This window comes from Castanea sativa, chromosome 1, assembly GCF_040712315.1.
Source record: "Castanea sativa cultivar Marrone di Chiusa Pesio chromosome 1, ASM4071231v1".
In the NCBI taxonomy this organism is placed as follows: Eukaryota; Viridiplantae; Streptophyta; class Magnoliopsida; order Fagales; family Fagaceae; genus Castanea; species Castanea sativa.
The window spans coordinates 24,362,522-24,384,349 of NC_134013.1; the positions used below are offsets into that span (position 1 = coordinate 24,362,522).

General features: G+C 31.7%; 2 protein-coding genes across 2 annotated transcripts; one reads left to right on the forward strand and one right to left on the reverse strand.

The window, feature by feature from the left end:
- The first annotated feature begins 7,379 nt into the window (after nt 1–7,379).
- Nucleotides 7,380–8,581, forward strand: LOC142622222 (dof zinc finger protein DOF1.2). Its single transcript, XM_075795666.1, has one exon. It carries the CDS (start codon nt 7,590–7,592, stop codon nt 8,436–8,438), a length of 849 nt encoding a protein of 282 aa, XP_075651781.1. The 5' UTR covers nt 7,380–7,589; the 3' UTR covers nt 8,439–8,581.
- Nucleotides 8,582–12,000: 3,419 nt separating this feature from the next.
- LOC142624265 (uncharacterized) lies at nt 12,001–16,716 on the reverse strand. Its single transcript, XM_075797817.1, has 6 exons — nt 16,270–16,716; nt 15,559–15,673; nt 14,960–15,041; nt 13,492–13,543; nt 13,330–13,384; nt 12,001–12,315 (listed from the first exon to the last, which is right to left on the reverse strand). Exons 1-6 carry the CDS (start codon nt 16,684–16,686, stop codon nt 12,239–12,241), a joined length of 798 nt encoding a protein of 265 aa, XP_075653932.1. The 5' UTR covers nt 16,687–16,716; the 3' UTR covers nt 12,001–12,238.
- Nucleotides 16,717–21,828: the final 5,112 nt, after the last annotated feature.

The window sequence follows — 21,828 nt, forward strand, 5'->3', positions numbered from 1 at the left end:
TAAAAAAATCTTCCTTGTACTAATTCTTATTTTTTTGCTAATCCCCACGGATGACACTGTTGTAGAGTACAACGTATTAGTCCAAACATGCCGACGTCTCAGACTTTGTTTTATAAATTTTACTAATGTGTGCCATTAATTAATTATTTTTATTTAGAAATATTATCATAGAAATTAAAAAAGTATTGACAATTTTTTCAATTTTTAAGAAAATATTTTAAAAAATAAATTATTTAATATATACTTTAAAAACACACATTAACCGGACCCTTGTTTGAGAGAGAGAGAGAGAGAGAGAGAGAATCGGCAGAAGTTTTTTTAATGAAAGACTTTGTTACACGCAAATCACTAAAATGCCCATCTGTGAAGTCAGAGAGCACGCTCTAAAAGCAAATTAATGATTAATCACAACATCTCATAAAAATAAAAGATTAATCGTTTATCAAAAAAAAAAACAAAAGATTAATCACAACATGAAAATCTAATCGAAAAGCCTGAAATGACCCCCACAAAATGGATATTATAACAGTCAAAAGCAGAGAAATAGAGAGATTTTTCAGCAGGCTAATCTCAATCAAGTTATGGCATATTAAGGCTCCGTTTGGTACATGTGTATAAAAACTGAAAATTGTTATTCGAAAATATTTGTAAAAATACGTGTAGATGAAAAAATGTGTAAAAATACGTGAAATATTATTTAAAAATTAAAAATAGTTGTTTGAAAACACAATCCAAACACCCCTAAAATTTATGCATGTGATTTACAATTTCCCATCCTGAATTGTAGTTCATAGCACAAATTTTACAAAACTGTAAAAATCACCCAGAATAAAGGTTTGTCAATTCACGTATGAGATTAGTAAATCGTACAGTGATTAATATAATTTATTGAATAAAAATAAAGCTCAAAGGTATGGTCACTACCCCTGACCCATTCAAACTATGCTCATAAATGACATGAGACCACTAATATAATAGTAGAGCTTGCCACTACTTGACCCACAATTTTGGACTCATAAGGTAATGGGTCAAGAGGGTTTAGCACCACTAAAGCACCTCCGTGAGTGGAATACTAGTATCAAGTAGGTGATTAGTTTCGTGTGAAGGAGAAAGATAACGAACAACACAAAAAAAAAACAAAGCACACTTTTGCTTGGTGGCACTTGTAACCCACCATCACCTCTCTGGTTCACTTGTTGCATAGTTTGTTTTGTCTATACCATTGTTATTGATTCCGTTCCGTTCCGGCCGGAACGACCGGAATTTTTCGTTCCGGTATGCAAACCGGTACCAGGATACCCAACGTTCCACCTCGGGCCAGATTTCGGGCCATTCCGGTCCATTCCGGCCATTTCGGTCCATTCCGGCCAATTCCGGCCGAGATGTGAATTCCGGCCGGTACATGATTTGGCCTATGGAAAAAAAAAAAAAAAAAATTTTGATGGCTAATATTATGTTATAAATTTTGTTGGCTTATTAGTTATTAATTATTATGGGCTTATGTAATGAGTAATGACTTGTTATAAATCTTCTTATTGTTTGATGTTGTATTGAGGTTTAAGACATAAAAGTTAAGACTAAATGTTTTGTATTATTTGATGTTTAGTTATTGTCTTGTAAATCTTCTTATTGTGTGATGTTAAATAGATGTTATATTGATGTTTAAGACTTAAGAGTTAAGACTAAATGATTTGTATTATTTGAAATTTAGTTATTTATTTATTAGGATTGACAATTTTATGTTTTACAAGAATATATATAATTTAATTTTTAGGAACCCGAAACACCTTAAAACGGTACGCCGAAATCGGCCGGTACCGAAATATTCCATTCCACTGGACAAACCGAAACGGGGTCCGAAACGGTATTAATAACAATGGTCTATACTACTATTTAAGAAGCTTCCTCTATTTGAACCAGATTTTTTTTGTCCAAAATACTCTTATTTCCCTAAGTTAAGTTAGAGACAGAACTAAATGATAGTCTTGTAAAACTATATGTCTAATTTTCACTAAAATATTGTCTACAAAATAAGAACACTCTTCCATTAACCCACTTCTTCAAAATAACTATATGTTTATTGTTTTTTTTTTAAATAGAAAAAAAAGTTAAACAACCAATTGCTTTTTTTTTTCCTTAAAAAAAAAACACCCCATGTTTATACAAAACCAAACTAAATATAAAAAAAAAAAAAAAAAGATATAAACACTTTTTTATATATAAGTAAATACATTTTTAACTCTCACTAAAATGTTACCTATAAAACAAGACTACTCTCCTGATGGTTCTCAAAATAAAAATTATATATATAATAAAAAACATAGATATTTTTTTTTTGCTACTACCATTAAAAAATATACTACTATTTAAGAGGCTTCCTTTGTTTGGACCAGATTTTTTTTTTGGTCCAAAATACCCTTATTTCCCTAAGTTTAAGTAGAGACAGAACTAAATGATAGTTTAATTAAATACATGTCTAATTTACATTAAAACATTGCCTATAAAATATGAGCATTCTTCCACTAATCCACTTCTTCAAAATAATTATACGTTTATTGTTTTTTTTTTAAAGTAGAAAAATAAGTTAAACAAGCCACTGCTTTTTTTTCCTTAAAAAAAAAAAACACCCCATGTTTATCCAAAACCAAACTAAATCTCAAAAAAAAAAAAAAACTAAACTAAATAGATATAAACACTTTTTTTATTATAAGTAAATACATCTTTAACTCCCACTAAAATGTTGCCTACAAAACATGACCACTCTCCTGATGGTTCTCAAAATAAAAATTATATATATAATAAAAAACATAGATTTTTTTTTGCTACTACCATTAAAAAAAAAAAAGCATCATTGCATGCACGAAGCGCGTGTGATGAGGCTAGTTTTGATTATGGTAATTTACTGTTAATTATAATGAAAAATATTACACAATTTTATCTTTGTTATGAAAATTTACACCCAAATTTTTTTTTTTAAACCTCAAAGTAATAGTCCATCGTGGGAGAGATAAAGCGATTAACAAGGTTTGAATGCTAGGAATATTCTAGAGTCCTTAACAGCGTTATGGCTGAATTATGGACTCTAAGAGATGGTTTAGTGCTAGCCAAGTCCTTAAATAAATCCAATATTATCGTTGAAGTCGATGCCTTTTCATTAGTACTTATCTATACTATTATTTAAGGGGTTTCCTCTGTTTAGATTTTTTTTTTTGTTCAAAAATGCCCTTATAGCCTTATGCAAGGTTGTCAAAATCGGGATCCTACGTAGGATCGTGGGAGGTAGGTAGGATCGGAGATCGTAGGATCGGATCGTGAATCGTAAGATCCTACCTATTTTCAGATTTTAATCAAAAAACCTATTGATAGTGACTTTGTATGTTATATAATTACTTAAAATATAAATCCATCCATTAAAAAAAAAAATTGCATCATAAAATGTAATTTGCACGCACTACATCGTTTTTATGTCATTCTAATGAAGCAAAATATATTTAACTTTTGACATAATGTATCTAAAAAGTTCAGTACATGTTTAATTAGCAACTAAGTACTAAAATATTATCTACACATATGAAAAATGTTTTCCAAATTCTAAGTTCCAAATCCAAAATAAGTTAGGCTAGTTAGCATATAAAAACTAGCTAACTACAATTTTACAATATGTAATCTAAAAGAAAATTCTCAATCTAAGGTAAACTAGCTAATTAAATAATGACGATCCTGTTTCATAATTTTTCAAATTTTACTTAATTTAGTTAACAAAATAGAAAAATAAAAACCTTAAAAGCTTTGTCAAAATCATATACGCAACACAACAATATGGAATTAAGCTAACAAAGTACAAATAAATGATAAACTACTAAGTACTAACTACCAAAACAAATTACCAGAAACCTTAAAGGCAGCAATGGCTTATGGCAACATTATTGAGAGGGTTGAGAGGTGCTGGGTTTTTGACTGAGTTTTTTTTTTAAAAAAAAACGTTAAACTTAAGTTAAGAAAGCTTAAAGGCAGTGATGGCTCACCATTAACAGGGCTGAAAGATGCTGTGTTTTTAACAAAGGGCTAGTTATGGCATTTTTCACGTTTTATATTTTTGATAATATCGCAATCTCGATTGATCGAACTAGATATCAAGCTTGAAATCGAAAATCTTATACGGTCTAGCCAGGAATCAAGCTAGCAGTCAAACTGATAGAAACTTTAGTTTTCTTGCTCTAAACTTGATTCTTTCTTGATCTGAACTTGGGTCTTTGTCTTGGACTATAAAATACATCTTTAACCCACTTAAGACACACCAAAAACACTATGAATTTATTACATTTATCGTATATGCCAACTACAAAAATATGGACTCTACAAAATGCATTTTCTTTTCTATGAAGTTAGAAACACCACTATTGTGAGTACTAAAACTGTTATTTCTAAGGTAAAGTTCCTAAATCTAATGCTTTAATGACATTGGTTTCAATTGTGTGGTTTTATTTTTTATTTTTGGTTCTAAAATTGATATTTACTTTTTTAGGTCTTATTATTCTATGAAAAAAAATAGTTCTTCTTAACTCAATAAAAATAATCACTTCAAAATTATATAAAACATGGTTGCCTACAGATAGTGAAACACAAGTACATCATTAGATTTTATGTAACAACATTTGTGAAGGCGATACAAATAGATGATTAATTTAGCATAAGTATATTTATATTAAAAGTGAATTGGCTTCTACAACAGTTTAAAAAAACAGGAACAGTTAAAGAGAGAAAAAGTTTTGTTTTTGTAAACATTAAACTTATACCATAGGTTTTTTTGAGATTTTATGTTGACATAGGGATAAATTTGGGACTTCAATTTATTATTGGGCTTCTAAAACCTGTTGGGCTTGTGGGTTTAGGTTTACCCAAATGAATCCCACTTAAAAAAAAAAAAAAAAAAATTCAAGCCAAATGGTAGGATCGGTAGAATCCCATACGATCCTACGATCCTATACGATTCTACACGATCCTACCTACGATCCTAACATTTTTGCGATCCTGCTACGATTTAAAACTTTTTGGTGAGGTGGGATCGTAAAATCGTGCGATTCTACGATCTGGATCGCGATTTTGACAACCATGGCCTTATGTTTAAGTAGAGATAAAACTAAAGGACAATCCAGTAAAAATGCAACTTTAACTCCCACTAAAACATTGCCTAAAAAATAAGACCACTCTCCTGTTAATTTTTTGAAATTTCTTTATCCACTTATAAATTAGATTTTCAAAATAAAAATTATACAGATATATAAAATAAAAAATCTACAAAATAAGACCACTAACAAAAAAAAAACCTCATCCCACGCACGTATCACGTGTGACGATGCTAGTTCTTAAGAATACCTCTGTCAATATCTCTTTGGAGTTTGGAACGAATTCTGTTTGATTGCAAGATCCTATTGGATGAGTTTCCTTGCAAGAGACTTGAGCACATATATTGGAACTTTGTTATGGAACTTGAACCAATTGCAAGACCCTATTGGATGAGTTTTCTTGAACAGGGCCGGCTAAATGGTAGAGCAAGAGATGCGGTCGCCTAAGGCCCCAAGTAAAAAAAGGCCCCCAAATGTTAACCAATAGGGTGGTTTATAATCAATAAATAAAATAATATTTTTTTACCAAATGAAAAATAAATAAAAAAGAGAGAAAAATGCAACATCCACAATATTTTTCACAACACTTTTACAACTAATGCTAAGTAGTAGGTTGTTACAGCCTGTTATTGATGGAAAAAAAAATAATTATAGTGATATTTTCAAATAAAAAACAAAAAGCAACTTAAAACCTGAGATTTGTTGTAAAAAAATATTGTAAATGTTGCAATTCTAAAAAAAAAAAAGAATAATAATAAGAGTTGAATTAGCAAATTTTTACTAGTTCTCATCTAAGTCTACCACTAACACTATTCTTTTACTTACCACTATCAATCTGCCACACATCAACAAGTATGAAAAATTTTGTCAAATTTTTTCTGTCTATAAAATTTCTAAAAAAAGAAAAAATTCTACATAGTTCATGTTTATTAATAGTAATTTTGCATCTAAAACAACATAATCAATTTTCGCCTTAGGCTCCTAAATGCATAAAGTCGCCCCTACTTGCTAATTATGGAACTTTGTTATGTTGTAATATTATGTATTTTTTTACCTCATCGTCTATGGTGTAGGATGCTCTGGCCCTAGACCTAGAGGGCTTTGTTTATAATAGACTTATTACTCTTTGATCTAAGCATTATCCATTGTTACCGCCCTCAAGATAAAAGGAAAAGAAGAGTGACTGACAAACAAAATAAGAGAGCAAGAATCCTTTGTACAAAGGACATAGAGCAACCTAAGATTTTTATTTTTTATTTTTTCAAAGGGTAAATTTTGGACTATAGAAGCTATGAAAAATTGAAAATGATATGAGTCTAAGTTGTTAAAAGTACTTATGTATTGTTATTTATTTTCAGGGAGTGGTGGGAGATGATTAAGGAAACAAAAGTAAATATGTAAAAGCATACCGACCCTATTATCACTTCTAAAAAAATGTCTTATTTTCTCCTCTTGTTATTTTCCAATATCCAACCCTATACTAAATATTCTACAAGATTGGGTATATATGTATTTTCCTCTTATTATACAAGTGATATGCAGTTCATTAGCAAGTTCTTGTATACTATAATTAAGGGTGTCTATGAGTCAAGTTTAGTAGAGTTTTGTTCCACCCTTTATTCCACCTGCTAATGGGTTCAAAAAAGACTCCACTAATGCGGTTGTTGATGCTTGAATGATCAACTGGCCAGCCTCATTTGATATGTTGTTGGATCTAATTGGTTTCGTAGGTGTGGTGCAATGAAAGTGTCTTTAAATGTCATTTGACAATTGAGGGGAAACGTTTTCTATATCTCTCCTAAATTTGTCATCGATCTTAAGATCTTCTTATCTGAACAATAACATGTATTTCATGGTAGCATATATTGAGTTTTTTTTTTTAAACGTTTGTCTCGTTGGATTTTCATGTGGGAAACCCCACACTCGACTAAATCCTACAGGCATCGAAACTAATCAAAATTCATTGGACAAAGACCAAATTGAATGGGTGGATCAGTTGTGGTGGTGTTTGGTTGTTGAGGTGTTTGGATATTCCCAACTATAGTTCACAAGGATATTTATCAGAGGAAGAAAAATCACAAGGATATCTTAGTCATTTAGAAACCACACGGCTAAGTATTAAATAAAAGAAAAAACAATGAGAACCGACGAAACATTGAATTATCAACCTCAATCACTCTCAGTAGTCTCAGGGAGGTTGTGAGTGCCCAATGAAGAAAAGCCTCGTGAGGCGTTAAAGACACGCTCAATGCGCCTATTAAACAGCATACCATAACATGAAAACTCACATCACAGTACACACCCTTCCTTGGTCCTAACGGCTCCCCAACCGCCCACGTTCTTTCCCAACCCCACTATACAAATTCCCACTCTAACACACATGCTCCCACTAAAACTCTCACAATTCTCTCTCTCTCTCTCTCTTTTCCCTCAAACCCAAAATTCTTGATAGCTCTCAAAAAAATGTTCACAACTAGTTGTGACCAATTGTTGCAGTTCCCTCCTAGGCCACTCCAAATTATGGACAGAATGTTGAAACCCAGCGTTGAAATTGCTCCCAATTGCCCTCGTTGTGCTTCCTCCAACACTAAATTTTGTTACTACAACAACTACAGCTTGTCACAGCCTAGGTACTTCTGTAAAGGCTGTAGGAGGTACTGGACCAAAGGTGGCTCTCTCAGAAACGTACCAGTTGGTGGTGGTTGTCGAAAGAATCGCCGCAGCAAGTCGCCTAGGCAGCTCCCACAGACACAGCGGGTTTCAGTAACAAATTCTTCTAATTATGCCAATGACCAATCTACGGACTCTAGTTCCTCTAATGGGGACTCGAGTACCAATGGTTCGGATATTGATCTTGCTGTTGTTTTCGCTAATTTCTTGAATCAGAACCCAAGCAATAATATTGAGCAGCCAGAGTTCATGACTGTCCCAGACTTGGTGCCAAACGATTCAAACCCACAATCTGACTCGCCAAATTGTTTAACCAGCTCAGCGTTTGAAAGCCAGAATCCCATTGAAGAGGGTGATATACTGTTCCAAGGACTTGGTCAAGATGAGAAAGTTCAAGAATTCATGGAAGATGACGAAGTGAACGCATTTGGGTTGCAGAGTTTATTGGATGATGAAGTGGTTCAAGATGTTTTGTGGTCAGATACTGCAAGTTTGCGGAATTTAATGTGGCAACCTATGGTTCAAGTGCAAGAATTGGAGTCGTTTCAGTCCAATGATCAGTTAAGAATTTCTAACAATCTAATAAACGATTGCTGGAGTTCCTTGGATCTGTCTGGTTTTGAGGTTTTCTCAAGACCTTGATGAGAAATCTACAAGTATTTTTTTTTTTTCTTCTTCTTCTTCGAGAAAATTTACATGTCCGTGGAAATGTTAATGGTATGGACATTAATATTATACAATAAAAACTATATATATGATCAGTGCCGTTTCATTTTAGTAATGAATTCTTGGTTTGTGGTATTTTTATTTCTTCTTTTGAAATCTCTAATTATACAAATTACAAATACCTGCTCAATTCTTTTGAAATCTCTAATTATTTCTTCTTTTGAAATCTTTTGAATGTCCAATGTTGCTCTTCATTTGTAGAATTCACCGTTATCTAACCCCATGATTGCTTTGAAATCCATATTTTCTTTTAATAAAATGAAATTGTAAGGTTTCAATGATAATCTATATAAGTGAACTTTAGGATTGTTTTAATTTTAACCATTTATGTTTTAATTTTGTTTTCATATTCGTTCTACCATCCAATTCAACTAGTAATCCGATGATATTTGGTATTACATGAGTGATGTGACTTAAAAATCATTACTTATCTAGTATTGAACGGTGAGATTAATAACAAAATTACAAAAATGAATGACGCAGTTAAAATATGAAAATGGAATCAAACAAAGGAAAAAAAATAAATTAAAACGTAAAAGACTAAAATAAATTCAACCTCCAACTTTAAGAACCTCAAACTTTAAGAATCGAAGTTTACTTTAGTCAAATATTAACAAGTAATTCCTATTGTGAAGCGTATAATTTACATGTTGTAATTATTATAAAAGAGTTGACCAAATTGTGGCATGGGTCACCAACTCACCATTAATCCAATGAGAGTTAATATACTTCAGGAGTCTTTTTGTGCGGGTTTGATTCAACTACCTGGCTTTGGAGCACCACCTTTTAAGTTTTATGTAACTTAAAATCATATATCAATTTATCAGGGTCAAATATTATAGTATTAATCACTAATTTTGTCAATATTATGACAATTAAACCAATCAATTCACTCACACATGAATATTTGATTTATAGGAAATTATATATATTTTATAGTTATTATCTACAATTCATTATCAAAACATTTTGCTAAGTCAAATGAAAATGCTATCAATAAGTAATAATCTATCCAGTTACCAGTGTATAAACCATAATATTCTAGGCACAAGTCTTATTCTATTTGGCATGCAAGTCAAAAATAGTACTTATACAACAAAGTCAATTAAGCATAGTTAACGTATAGATAGTCTAGAGTTCAATTTCTTCTAAATATATCATATTGGATTTATTTTAACACACAACTTGAGCATATAGTAAAGATGTAGTCCTCGAGGGTTTTCTTCTGTGTACCTAGGCTGTCAAATTGATTTTTGTCTTCTTACCATTTATTTAACACTCCATAAGTTTCTCTAAGAAAGAAATTATTTAAAGGGGGAACAAAAGAAAATAGGTCTTCCAATTAACCCTTTGGTTAAAATATAAAAATCTTAAGAAACAAGTCTAAACTTTATCATGTTAGTGCTTGCAAACCGAATGTTGAAGCAGTGATGTGATTTCCCACCAACCAATCAATTGCTATCATTTCATGACATGTTAAACTCTAGCATAACATAGCAGTAGATCATGTGCAAGCTGATGCACGCGATGTTGACCTTCATGATCATGAAGATCAAGTTATTGGATTTAATGTTTTCTGCAAAAAATTGGAGAGGCAGATTTTCACTCAATTGCCGAAAGAAAACAATATATTGTTGGAGTGGGAAGGTTCCACGCCATGATGTAAACCCATCACATGGTTTTTGTTGCATGTTTTGTGCATCTGCATGATTATGATGTAATTGTTATGGATTTTCTTGGATTTGGTACACCTCCAGTGGGCCTAAGATCAAGTACCGGATATTCCCATCCTTTAAACCTTAATCGTCCTTAATAGTTAGGCCTTACAGCCTACCAGTAAAGAACTATGAAGCACGGTGCGTTTTCAGATTTGGAGATTTGGGTGCGGGTACGGGTGCGGATGCAGGACTTAGTAATTTTTGAAAAAATAGAATGCGGGTGCGGTGGAGTGCGGCAATTAAAAAATTATTAAAAATATTTTTATTTATATATATATATTTTTTTGAAACTTTTTTATTTATATATTTTATATATTGCTAAGTATGTTTTTTTTTATAATAATAATAGAAAACTCATATAATAATAATAATAATAATAATAATAGAAAAATAAATAGATAGTAATAAGTACACAAAAGTTTTTGACACTTGAATTATTGACAGAAGTATTAAAATAGATGAGACTTCTCATAAATAATTTTTTTTTTAAAAATGTGGTTAGTGGCTCACATATTTGATCAGCCCAAAAACAAAATAAAGGATGTATGTAGCATGTATTAAAATAAGTGTAGCTTTCCATTCTAAAAAATAAAAATAAAAAATAAAAAGAGAAAGATGTGGCTCTCACGTGTTTGGTGAGAGAGGCGCAAAAAACCAAAAAAAAAAAAGAGAGGCCTTTTTAAGTGTTTCTTATCAAAAAGAAAAGAAACAGAACTCTTCCATTAAAAATTAAAAAAGAAAAAGAAAAAAAAGAACAGAACAACTCTGCAAGAAGACGAAGCACTCCGGCGAAGAATGACTCTATAAGAAGACGAAGTGAAGAAGACGAAGAAGCAAAGATACGATTTCAGTCCACTAGCGACAGCGGTGTATCAATATGCAGTCCAGTCCACCGGTATTTTCGGTTTAATTTTTTTTCCCTCACCAGTCGATTTCCTTTTCCCGGCCAAAATACACCGATATTCAGCCAATACGATCCAATTCGGCCCGAATCGGCCCAGTTTGGCACAAATTAGCGCTCGTCGGAGCCGAATCGGCACGGGTCGGCGCGAATCCAAAAAAAAAAAAAAAAACTTAGATGCGGCACCGACTCGCGAGCAGCCGTGTCGGACTCCGGTGCGGCACCCTCCCAGCCGCGTTGGTGCTTCTTAGGTAAAGAACGTTTATGTGATTAATGGACTGCACAGATACAGCTAGTTTAAAATTGCATTTTTTGTAATAGAGATGATGACATAAACCAAAATGTGAACATGTTTTAAAAAATATAAAGATTAATAATACATTTTTACCTTATAAGACTATGGTGACAATTATGACAATGAGTTGTTATATTCAAAATTCTTGGTGTATGCAACTTGCTGCAAAATCAAAAGGGGGGAAAAATCTAAATGACCCAACACTAAATATCAAGAAAGTGATATTTTAATATTTTTCATTTTTATACAAATATCGAGAAAAGATTTTTGACCTTGAAGAAAAAGACAAGCTAACCTATCCAATTAAAAAGCAAATTAGGATGATGAGCATGGATTACTCTGCCTCACAATTTAATTCATGGGTCAACCGTGGATATCATTGTTTCGAGAAGCAACATATATTGCATTCTTGGAGGCAATTAAGGTGATTGACACTCGCTATATAGTCCTAAAAATTAGGAAAAGGGTAAAATATATGGAAGTTAATTAATTTCTCTCTCTCTCTCTCTCTCTCTCTCTCTCTCTCACACACACATGAAAATGAAAGAAAGGTACTTGAACTAAAATTAATGGTACAATTTTGAACAGACTGGACCAACCATTGAGATGTTGGCATTATTACAACATTTTAAGTAGTTTCTTAGTTTATCAATGCCCATAAAAACAAGATAGGTTTTCAACAAGATCCCTAATTCTTTTCCTTAATCATAATAATATCAGGTGAACAACTCAAGATTTAATCCAAATCCAGTGAGTTCTACGTACGGGCTCATGGTTCAAGCATATCAGATCCCGAACATAACTAGTGTTTCCAGCCAAGCAATGCTAAAAACTTTTCTAGTCCGTCATGTGTGCCATTGGCCATTAGCTGCAGCAACCCTGCAAGCTCGAATAATTTTATAAAAAAAAAACACTTATCAATAATAGTGTAATTACCTAGCCTTATTTCTAATTAATTTTTCATTCAAAATTAAAAAAAAAAAAAATCAACATCGCCTTAGAGCTGCATGTTTGATAAATATTGCAGTTGATTTAAGGAGTTGATTATCTTTGAATTTATCTAAAAGTTTTGTTAATTTCTTTCTTGGTAGTCATGTTCAAATTAGTCTATTATCAAGAATGTTTAGGAAGTGAATAAAGCTACAAAAGCAACAATTAATCACTTAGATTTTCACAATAAAATTTAAGTTGCAAGTTATTAATGACAGTAAAAATAATAATTTTAGTAGTGTACCTAAATAAACATATTGAATACACTTGACCACTTAGATTTTGTTATAAAATTATTATTAAAATATGGGAAATGTTAACAAGCACCACATGGTGCTTGTTAAGATTTCTCTTTTTGGATCTCATTTAAAGAACAGAAGGAAAAAAAAAATTGTTAAAAAGATTATCAAAAAAAATAAAAAAATTATCAAAAAGTTGTCAAAAGTTATCCAAAATCTAAAAAGCTGATACAATATGTGTTGTTAACAGGCACCTTACGGTTGCCTGTTAACACAATCCTTAAAATATTATGCTAATAGTACTACTCTTTGAGAATTTTATAGGATTTTATTAACAGATATCTGTATGGTATTCATTAAAAAAAATTAATTATTCATAAAATCTTGGCTAAAATTAGTGATTAACGTAAACCCAATTTGATAAGAGTTATTCCTACTTCTCATTTTCATTTATTTATTAAAAATGAATTATTTATTCAAAAATGTACTTTCCAACGCATCTCGAAAATTGGGAACTCCGTGTACAATCGGAATTCAGAGTACCGAGCCTGATGTTCCTTAAATGAACTGCCACATTTTTCTGTTACACGTGCACCTGTTTTTTGGAGTGATTGATATAATGACATTAAATTAACCGGAAGCAAGAATGTTACGTATTACGTACCTTCAGCTAATCCTGGATGGAGATCAAAAGTAGTGCTGGTTGCCTTTAACAGTTTCTACATATTTATACAATAAATGGAGTCAGCCAGCCCCACGTGAAGAGTTTCTATCCTAATACAAATTTAGAGGCGTAGAAAAATGAAAACTTATATCCGATCCATACCAGTATAAAGTCACCAGGTTTTACTGGTAATTCTTGCACACCAGTGATTTTCCTACACATCATTTTCTTTTTATTAGTCAGTTCCCATTAAAAAAAAAAAAACAACAAATCTTGTAAGTCAGGAAATTTTAAAAAAATATATAAATTTCGGTTAAGTGTTATGTTAGTAATGAAACTCTGCTGAGGTATGAAACCTATGCTACAATGCAAAAATGTGTGTTTGACACCATTTTTCTAGAATAGTTATTTAAGAATTGAAAACGCATAATAAAGTGTTTGGCATGAGATGTTTTTATAACATTGTATTCTAAAAACTCATACTAAACACATGATTTAAAATTGAGACCCGCTATTTTCAAGTTTTAAAAACAAAAGCCTATATTTAAAATCTGATACCAAAATATTTGTGGTCTTCCTTGACAAAGAAGAAATTCTAGGGTATCCTTTTTCACAACTAGTTTAAAAACTTAAAATGATAAATACTCTAATTGACTATCATTTTATTATGGGTCTACAATTAGCCATAACAATTACAAGTCAGGTGATTAAAGGAATTGGGAACAACTTAATGATTTCCTTCTTGTTCTTGAATAATTTTAACAGCTTCTAAGTTCAAATGCATATTAGAATCATAAAATAAAATAAAAAATGCATATTTGTTTATCAACTACTCGTTGCCACCCTTTTCAGTGCAATTGTTTTTATTGTTCCCATAAAACATTATGAACATTGTTGGAAAAAATGTAAAGACGGAGCAAATGTTGTGTTAGATTATAAGCCCAATGGGCTTAGGCCCAATGTAATATTAAACTTGTACCACACTCCTATTTCTTGTACAACACACATGTCATGTATATATAAAAGTAGTATCTTATATGTCTTACACACAATTTAATATAATAAGACTTTAGGATTTATCATAGACTTTGACCCAATGTACTATTATAATTGTACTACACTCCGATTTCTTGTACAACATGCATATCATGTCTGTATAAAGATAGGTCGTTTACATCTTACACACAATTGAATATAATAAGACTTCAGTCTTTATCATGCAGTGATCTTTATTAAATCATGACTCCTTTCAACTTTTATCACTATCATCATTTGTCAAAGTGAATACACTCAACTCCACAACATGAATCAAAAATTCCTACATAACTACACATTGAGTAAGCATGCGAATCCATAATTTACACATAATTTGATGCTGCAAATCGGCATAAAATTCGGGAGCTTATAACCCTCCACTAATTAAGGTATACAAGACAGTTGACCAAACTATACAGTAAAAGAATATTATTGGACACAAGGACCCTATGAACCATGGTACGTGAAATTTCATGCCACTCACTATCAACTATTAAGTATCCAACATGAAAGTCGTATTGATTTGGATTCAGAAAGAGACTCACAGTGATATGACTATACATATATGCCAACGCTAAAGATAATGAAATAGTACCTAATAAGGAGCTTTCTCTCAACTTCTTCACATTCAAAGAATTGGCAGCCAGTGGTGAAGGGTATTTCCTTTTTGTTCCATTCTGTGAGAATTTAACAGTTTTAATAATCAGTTAAAACCGGGTTTTAATATAAATAATGTACATAAGTTTTGCCAATTTCAATCTCCAATTAGAAATTAGAAATTGCTATAGGCTGCTTTAGCTGCTCAGCCCAGCCCCAAAATTTGAACTCTTGGACCACGCTTAAGTTTTAAAAGCCGTACAAACATTCGAGATTGGGCTTAACTCAAAACAGAGGCCCCAAATGGTTAAACTTGCCTGATTTTTAATTCTAGTAATTCAAAAATTCTTGGGATTTTTACTCTTACACAGAGTTGGTAAATACTCATATTTTTTTAGGATTTTTCAATTTTCTGTTTTATATTTTGATATATAAGCATCTTTAGATATCCCCCCTCCCCTTTTTCTCTTCTGGCAAAAGAAGAGAAAAAGGGGAGGGGGGATATCTATGAAATTTCAGAAATTTGCTTGCAAAAGAATTGTTTTTATATATATATATATATATGGAATTTGAAGTTAAAAAATGTGTTGAAGTTACCTAGATGCCAAATCACAGTTGCAGAATAATTCTCGCCCTCACTCACACTTTTCACAACAGCACAAATATTGTGTCCCATCGCTTCCATGACATTGCACAAAAAGCTTTTGACATCCTGTACATTCCCACATTGGTGGTCTTAAATCTTAATATTCCGAGATTGTAGTAACATATACCATTGTATTTTGTGGCAATTTACATTTAACAGCGATACTTTGGCTTTGCCATAAACTTGCATGGAGCATTATGTTATTTCGAGACAAAATCTACAAACAACTGTTTGATGTTTGATTAAATTTTTAGTCAATAATGGGTTGAGCTAGTTATACAAAAAATTTATCACCAAAAAATATTAGTACCAAATATTATACCCTATGATTTACGAAAATTTTTTAAGTATTTTTGAAGTGCGGAAAAATTGTGCTCAATTCTCTCACATTTATAGTAAATTCTACCATAAATTTAATTAGTGAACCTCATTATAAATGTTAGACAATGGAGCATCATTTTTCCTGCTCTAGAAATACCTAAGAATTACTCATAATTTATAAGTAAAATTTAATGTTAAAGAAGCAATTGACATGGATAACCAAAAAAAAAGAAAAAGAAAGTTATATTATTTGTGTGACCCAACTTGTGTCTGGAAAATTAGAAATAGCATTTAGAATGATGCTAAAGATAGGAAGGAGGAAGTACAGAGAAGAAAAACACCTTCTTTCCTTGAAAGGGAATGTAAAAGAAAAGGTCTTGATACACGCAATCTTCTGATAGAAGTGGGTCCAAATTCTCGTTCAATTCCTCACTATTCTTGGTATTGATGGCAGTGTAAAATTCATGGATTAAATTTGATGCAGAAGGAATTGGTGGAGGCAGAGGAGCAATGCCACACGATCCATCGTCAGTGCACCATAGTCTCCACTGATCTTCTTTGCGTTTTTGGATGATATTTATCAACAACATTTTCCCTCCAGTTGACAATGGACAAAATGTAGGCCTAGTGCTGAGCTGCTTGGTGACTACGCTTCTTCTAAATTGCCTTGCATTACATGGTTGAAAAATTGACAATATGTTGAAGCTGTTCTTTGAGTACGGGCAATTTCTTGTACAATATTCGCCCAAAGAGGCCATTTTTGAGTAACTCAGAGAGAGAGAGAGAGTTTTTTTTGTGTGTTAATTGCTTCTATTATGGCCTTTTAGCTTTGGGTATCTATCTGCAGTATTCCAAGATTGGTAACCAAGCAAGGAATGAACGTTAATTGCTTGGTAACTAGTAAGTTGTCACAAAACACGTGTTTTTCCATTCCATTTTTCTTTTCTTTTGAATTTGATAAATCACTTTGTTTTTGTGTCAAACTTAAGTTTGTTGTTAGAAGTTTGACTACCTTGGGCCAATCGGGTTGTACATTAGTGGGGTAACACAATTAATAAAATGATTGAAAAAATTTATAGATATGTGACACTAGAAAGCACTCGAGTGTAGTGCAAATTGGCACTTATGCATGTGATCAAGATCAATTAGTAATTTTTATTTTCACGTACAAAATCATAGTAACAAATGTCTTTTTTTTTTTTTTTGAAAGGATTATGGATTATCTAGTTCAATATGAAAAGTCATAATATTTTAGAATCTATCAATTTAAATAAGGAGTCATAATCTTTCAATTGAAATTCTTCTTTGTTTATAAATTAAGAGCTTGAAACAAATGCAATTCAATTTCATTTTCATGACTATTGTTTTCCACAACTAGAGTTCAAATATTGAAAATTCAAGACAATGTTGGTGAATTTGAGCCGAACAAAGCTGAGATCACAAAAACCTAGTACATTACTATGGTGAAGAAAAATTTTAGTAGTTTCTTAGAGTAGGTTGAAAAGGTTTTGTCTATGAAACGCAGGTGCATTATCTTTGAAGACATCTATTACTTAAACTTTATTATCCTTTTTTAGATGCAAAATTACTAGTTAATCACGTAATTTTTTTTTTTTTTTTTTTTTGTTGAGAGAGAGTTTTAACTTATGGCGTCCGCTCCTGATGATAGCTCTTTACCAAGACACCAATCAGTTTTTTGTGTAAATGGGGATTGAACTTCAGTTCTCTTATTCAACCATCAGAAATATACCAGTTGAGCTAGCTGGAACCTATTTAGATTTTTTTTTTTTTAAGAAAGCATATAGACACAAAAAATTTGACAAACTTTTCACTCTAGTTTATATGACAGCTTGATAGTAGTAAGTAAAAATGTGATATTAATGATAGACCTAAGTCAAAACTAGTAAAAGTTTACCCTAGTAAAATTGTAAAAGTTTGTCAACTTAACTGTTGTGAAATTTTTTATGCATTGGTTTTTTTTTTGTTTTGGAAAAATGCTATATTCACAACAAATTCTAGATGTTAAGTTCTTACTTGTTTTAATTTGAACTCATTACTGAAATTACTTTTTTATTCCACCAATAACAACTAGTTGTGGATGTAACATTTCTCACATTTTTTCTTATTTTTCTTTTGATAAAAAAAATTAATTAATTTATTGACTAATATTTGAGTTTAATTAATACTTTCACAATGAAAAAAAATAACAAAATTGGTTAAAATTTAAGAATCTTTTTTTTATTTGGGGGGTTTTAGGGGAGTGCCTCATTCACATGTAGCATAGAGACGTGCCTGCTGTGTGTGCTTTTAAATCATATTTGCTCCTCCGTGTCTTTCCTTTTCTGATTATTCTTTTCTGTGATTTGGACTAAACACTGTTTTTGGAGTCGAAGAAGCTTCTTTCTTCAATTGGTTTATTTATTTTTCTTTGCACAATTAGGGTGAGTTTGGTTGGGCTTTTTAAAAAAGTGCATAATAAAAAAGTTGAGTTTTGAAAAAGTGCATAATGAAAAAGTGATTTTTCAAAAAGCTGAGTGTTTGGTAAAAGCTGTTAAAAAGTGCTTTTTGAAAAAGCTGAGTGTTTGGTAAAAGCATAAAAGTTGCGGTTGAGGACGAATTAAAAAAAGACAATGTATATATAAGGGAGTTTATTTTAAATACTTATAATTCAACTACTTCATATACTTACTAAATAATAATAATAATAATAAATTTATATTATTGGTATTATTTTAATAATGTTTGGGCAATTATTCTTTTTAGTGGCATAATTATTTGTTATTACCATTAATGACTTCTTATTAATATTAATTAAATCTAAACAATTTTCATCATCATGAAGCACAAAATGAAAATGTAAAAAGATGATAAAATATGCAAATAAAGTGTTTACAATTGTAACTTATAAAAGTGGCGATTTGAGGGGTAAATTACTTAAAAAGGACGATATATATAAAGAGAATTAACTTTATTTTAATTACCTCTCTTAATCCAAGTTATGGATACAATATTTTCACAAAATTTCACAATAAAGTCTATATAACAAGTTGTTAATAGTAGGAAAAAAAATATCATTAGTAGGTAGATGAAAACTAATAACTACTATGTAAGCTTTATTATAAAATTGTTATAAAAATATTCTGTCAATAGTACTATTTTTTTCTAAAGAAAAATAGTAATAACTTAAAAAACTTTTATTCTTTTTTTATCATCGTTATTCTTCTTATATTCGTTACAAAAGCAATTATATTTTTCAATGAATAGTGTTATATTCACAACGTTTTTCGTAATATTTTCGCACAAAATTTATGTGAAAAGTTGTTATTAGTTAATTTGAGCCCGTAGTTGAAATTATATTTTTACTCACCAATATTAACTAATAACAATATAAAACTTAAAATTTATTATGAGAATATTGTGAAAATATTACGGTAACATTTCTAAATTGTATATTTCCTTTCTTTCTTTCTTTCTTTCTATCATCCACACGTTTCCTTTTTTTCTTTTTCTTTTTCTTCTCTTGAATTTTCTCCACCACACATGTATCCCATTATCTCCATCCTCTCCTTTTTTTTTTTTCTCTACACATTCCAGAACTCTCTTGTCTCTCTTTCTCCAGCTCTCCAGCTCTGTTTCTCTACTTTTCTTTTTCTTTTTTCTTTTTTCCTTCTTTTTCTCCTCCACACACGGTATCCTATCTCTACCCCCCTCTTTTGTTTTCTTTTTCTCTGAGAACATTCCAGCAGTCCAGATGGAAGAAGAAGAAGAAGACGAAGAAGAAGAAGAAGAAGAAGAAGACAGACTCTCCACCGATTCATCATCAAGCTCTCATCCTCCTCAAACTCTCACCGATTCAACCATCATCCTTACCGATTCATCATCGTCCTCACCGCCGCTGCCGAAGCTCACGCACCATCGCACCGAAGCTCACGCATCGTCGCCGACCCACGCACCACCGCCGACCCTATTCATCATCTTCCTCACCCATCTTCGAAGCCCAGCTCCGTTCATCCGTCATCCTTCGACGATCTGCCTATTTTGCATTTGGGTGTGTGTGTTTGCATATGGGTCTCAATTTGCTTTGTTTACCGATGTGTGTATGTGTTTGCATATGGGTCGCAGAGCAAAGAGATGAGAGGCAAGATAAAATCAAGAGTATTTGTTTTGTTTTGGGTAAAGCAAAGAAAGGGTAAAGTAAGGTCAATTTGGTAAAATCATCTGTGGTCCAACGGCTATCTTCATAACGCCCACTGCGCTTTTCCAAAATGGTCCGAAGCTCCCCATAAATTTTTTGCGCGTTTAGTTCAGTGTAGAGAAACGTGCTTTTTCATTAAAGCCAACTTTTTCAAGTTGCCAAACACGTAAACAGTGTACACTTTTTACAAACACGTATAAAGGGGCTTAAAAAGTGGAAACAAACGCACACTTAGTCAATTACAGATCATTACGGCGGGTTACGGCTTTTCTTCTATGATATCTCAAAGAGGCCATGCATGTGAGTTGTGAGTTTTGACGGCCTTCTTCATAAAACTAAAGCAAGGGCTAATTAGGCTGGCCCAACTTAACTCTAATCGGATTCCAGAGAAGTTCTGTATATTGTTAGGCCTTTCTCACATATTGGGCTAGTTCTATATTACAAAGTCGCAAGATGAAACTATGAATGAAAGTACTAATAAATAAACAAATAATAGAACAAAAAAAAAAAAAAACTAATTGAAATCAGTTGTATAATATAAAAAATAACAAGACAAATTAAAGAAATTTGAATATGTTTAGTTATATCACCCAGTTGTTCTTTTATTTTTAATTCTTCAGCCGATTAAAAATCTAACTCACATATTTACATAAGTTTTATTATTTTATTAGTTAAGAGGTACACCTCACAATCCTCTCTATAAGCCTGATAATTTTTCCACCTTCACCATCCTCCAGTGCACGCATTTGACTTAATATTTACTCCAATATATTTCACCCTATTAACCACCATACTTATAAATAATAAAAGAGTCTCTCTCTTTATCATTAGCCGCAACTATTGACAATCAACTGGTTTAGCCATTTGAGTTTGATCTAGCTTAAATTTCTAACAGTCATGGTTCCCCCATTTGAGTATAACCAAACTTAGCTCTTTGTATTGGGTGTCATGGAAGTTGCTATTTTTACCTTTTTCAATGAAAAAAATTTTAGGAAGTGGAAGCATTATGCTTTCAACATTATATAGTTTAAATTCTCCCCTATAATTTAGCTAAAAGGGGGGGAAAAAAGGTGAATCTCAAAACAGAAACTAGAAAATTGTAAAATCAGTAATCTCTCATCTCCCACTTGTTGTGGTTGGGGAATCGCTTGCCCCCACCATCCATTTCTTATCATGGGGTCCATACATACAATTTCTTAACAGATACATATATATCCAATTTGTTTCCATCTCCAATCATTCAACGTCTTTGCTAGAGCCACACTAATGTAATATCATTTTCTTCCTCAGTTCTTTTCTGTGTGTTTGTTTATGAATTTCTTAAATTCTTTTCATTATCTTCTTGACAGGGCATCTTTTGATTTTTTTTTTCTTTTTCTTTTTTCTTTTTTAGCTCAGCTAAGTCCCACACATGTCACGTTGGTGGATGAAAACATGCGTTAAAATTATTTGGGAAAAAAAAAATTCAAGTTTATGCATATGCTATATTGTTTTGATATCTATAAGCCAATTTTTTTCTCTAAAATATTCCTTGCAATTTTTAGCCCTAGCTTTTCTTCTCAACAATACAATAGTGTGAAAGTTTACTACTATCAAGTTGAAATTAAATAAATAGAGAATTATACATTAAAAAAGAAAAATTATATCTTGAAAGTTGAATAGTAAAACTATTAGAGCTACCCACCGCACACTCTTGGTGCAATGG

What these genes read in the sequence shown, in the direction of transcription:
- LOC142624265 (XM_075797817.1), bottom strand. Translation starts at nt 16,686, where the DNA reads ATGGCCTCTTTGGGCGAATATTGTACAAGAAATTGCCCGTACTCAAAG. An exon ending in AACTGTGATTTGGCATCTAG is followed by an intron (nt 15,042 to 15,558) that starts GTAACTTCAACA and finishes AAATTCTCACAG; the next exon opens with AATGGAACAAAAAGGAAATA. An exon ending in CCATCCAGGATTAGCTGAAG is followed by an intron (nt 12,316 to 13,329) that starts GTACGTAATACG and finishes TCGAGCTTGCAG; the next exon opens with GGTTGCTGCAGCTAATGGCC.
- LOC142622222 (XM_075795666.1), top strand. Translation starts at nt 7,590, where the DNA reads ATGTTCACAACTAGTTGTGACCAATTGTTGCAGTTCCCTCCTAGGCCA.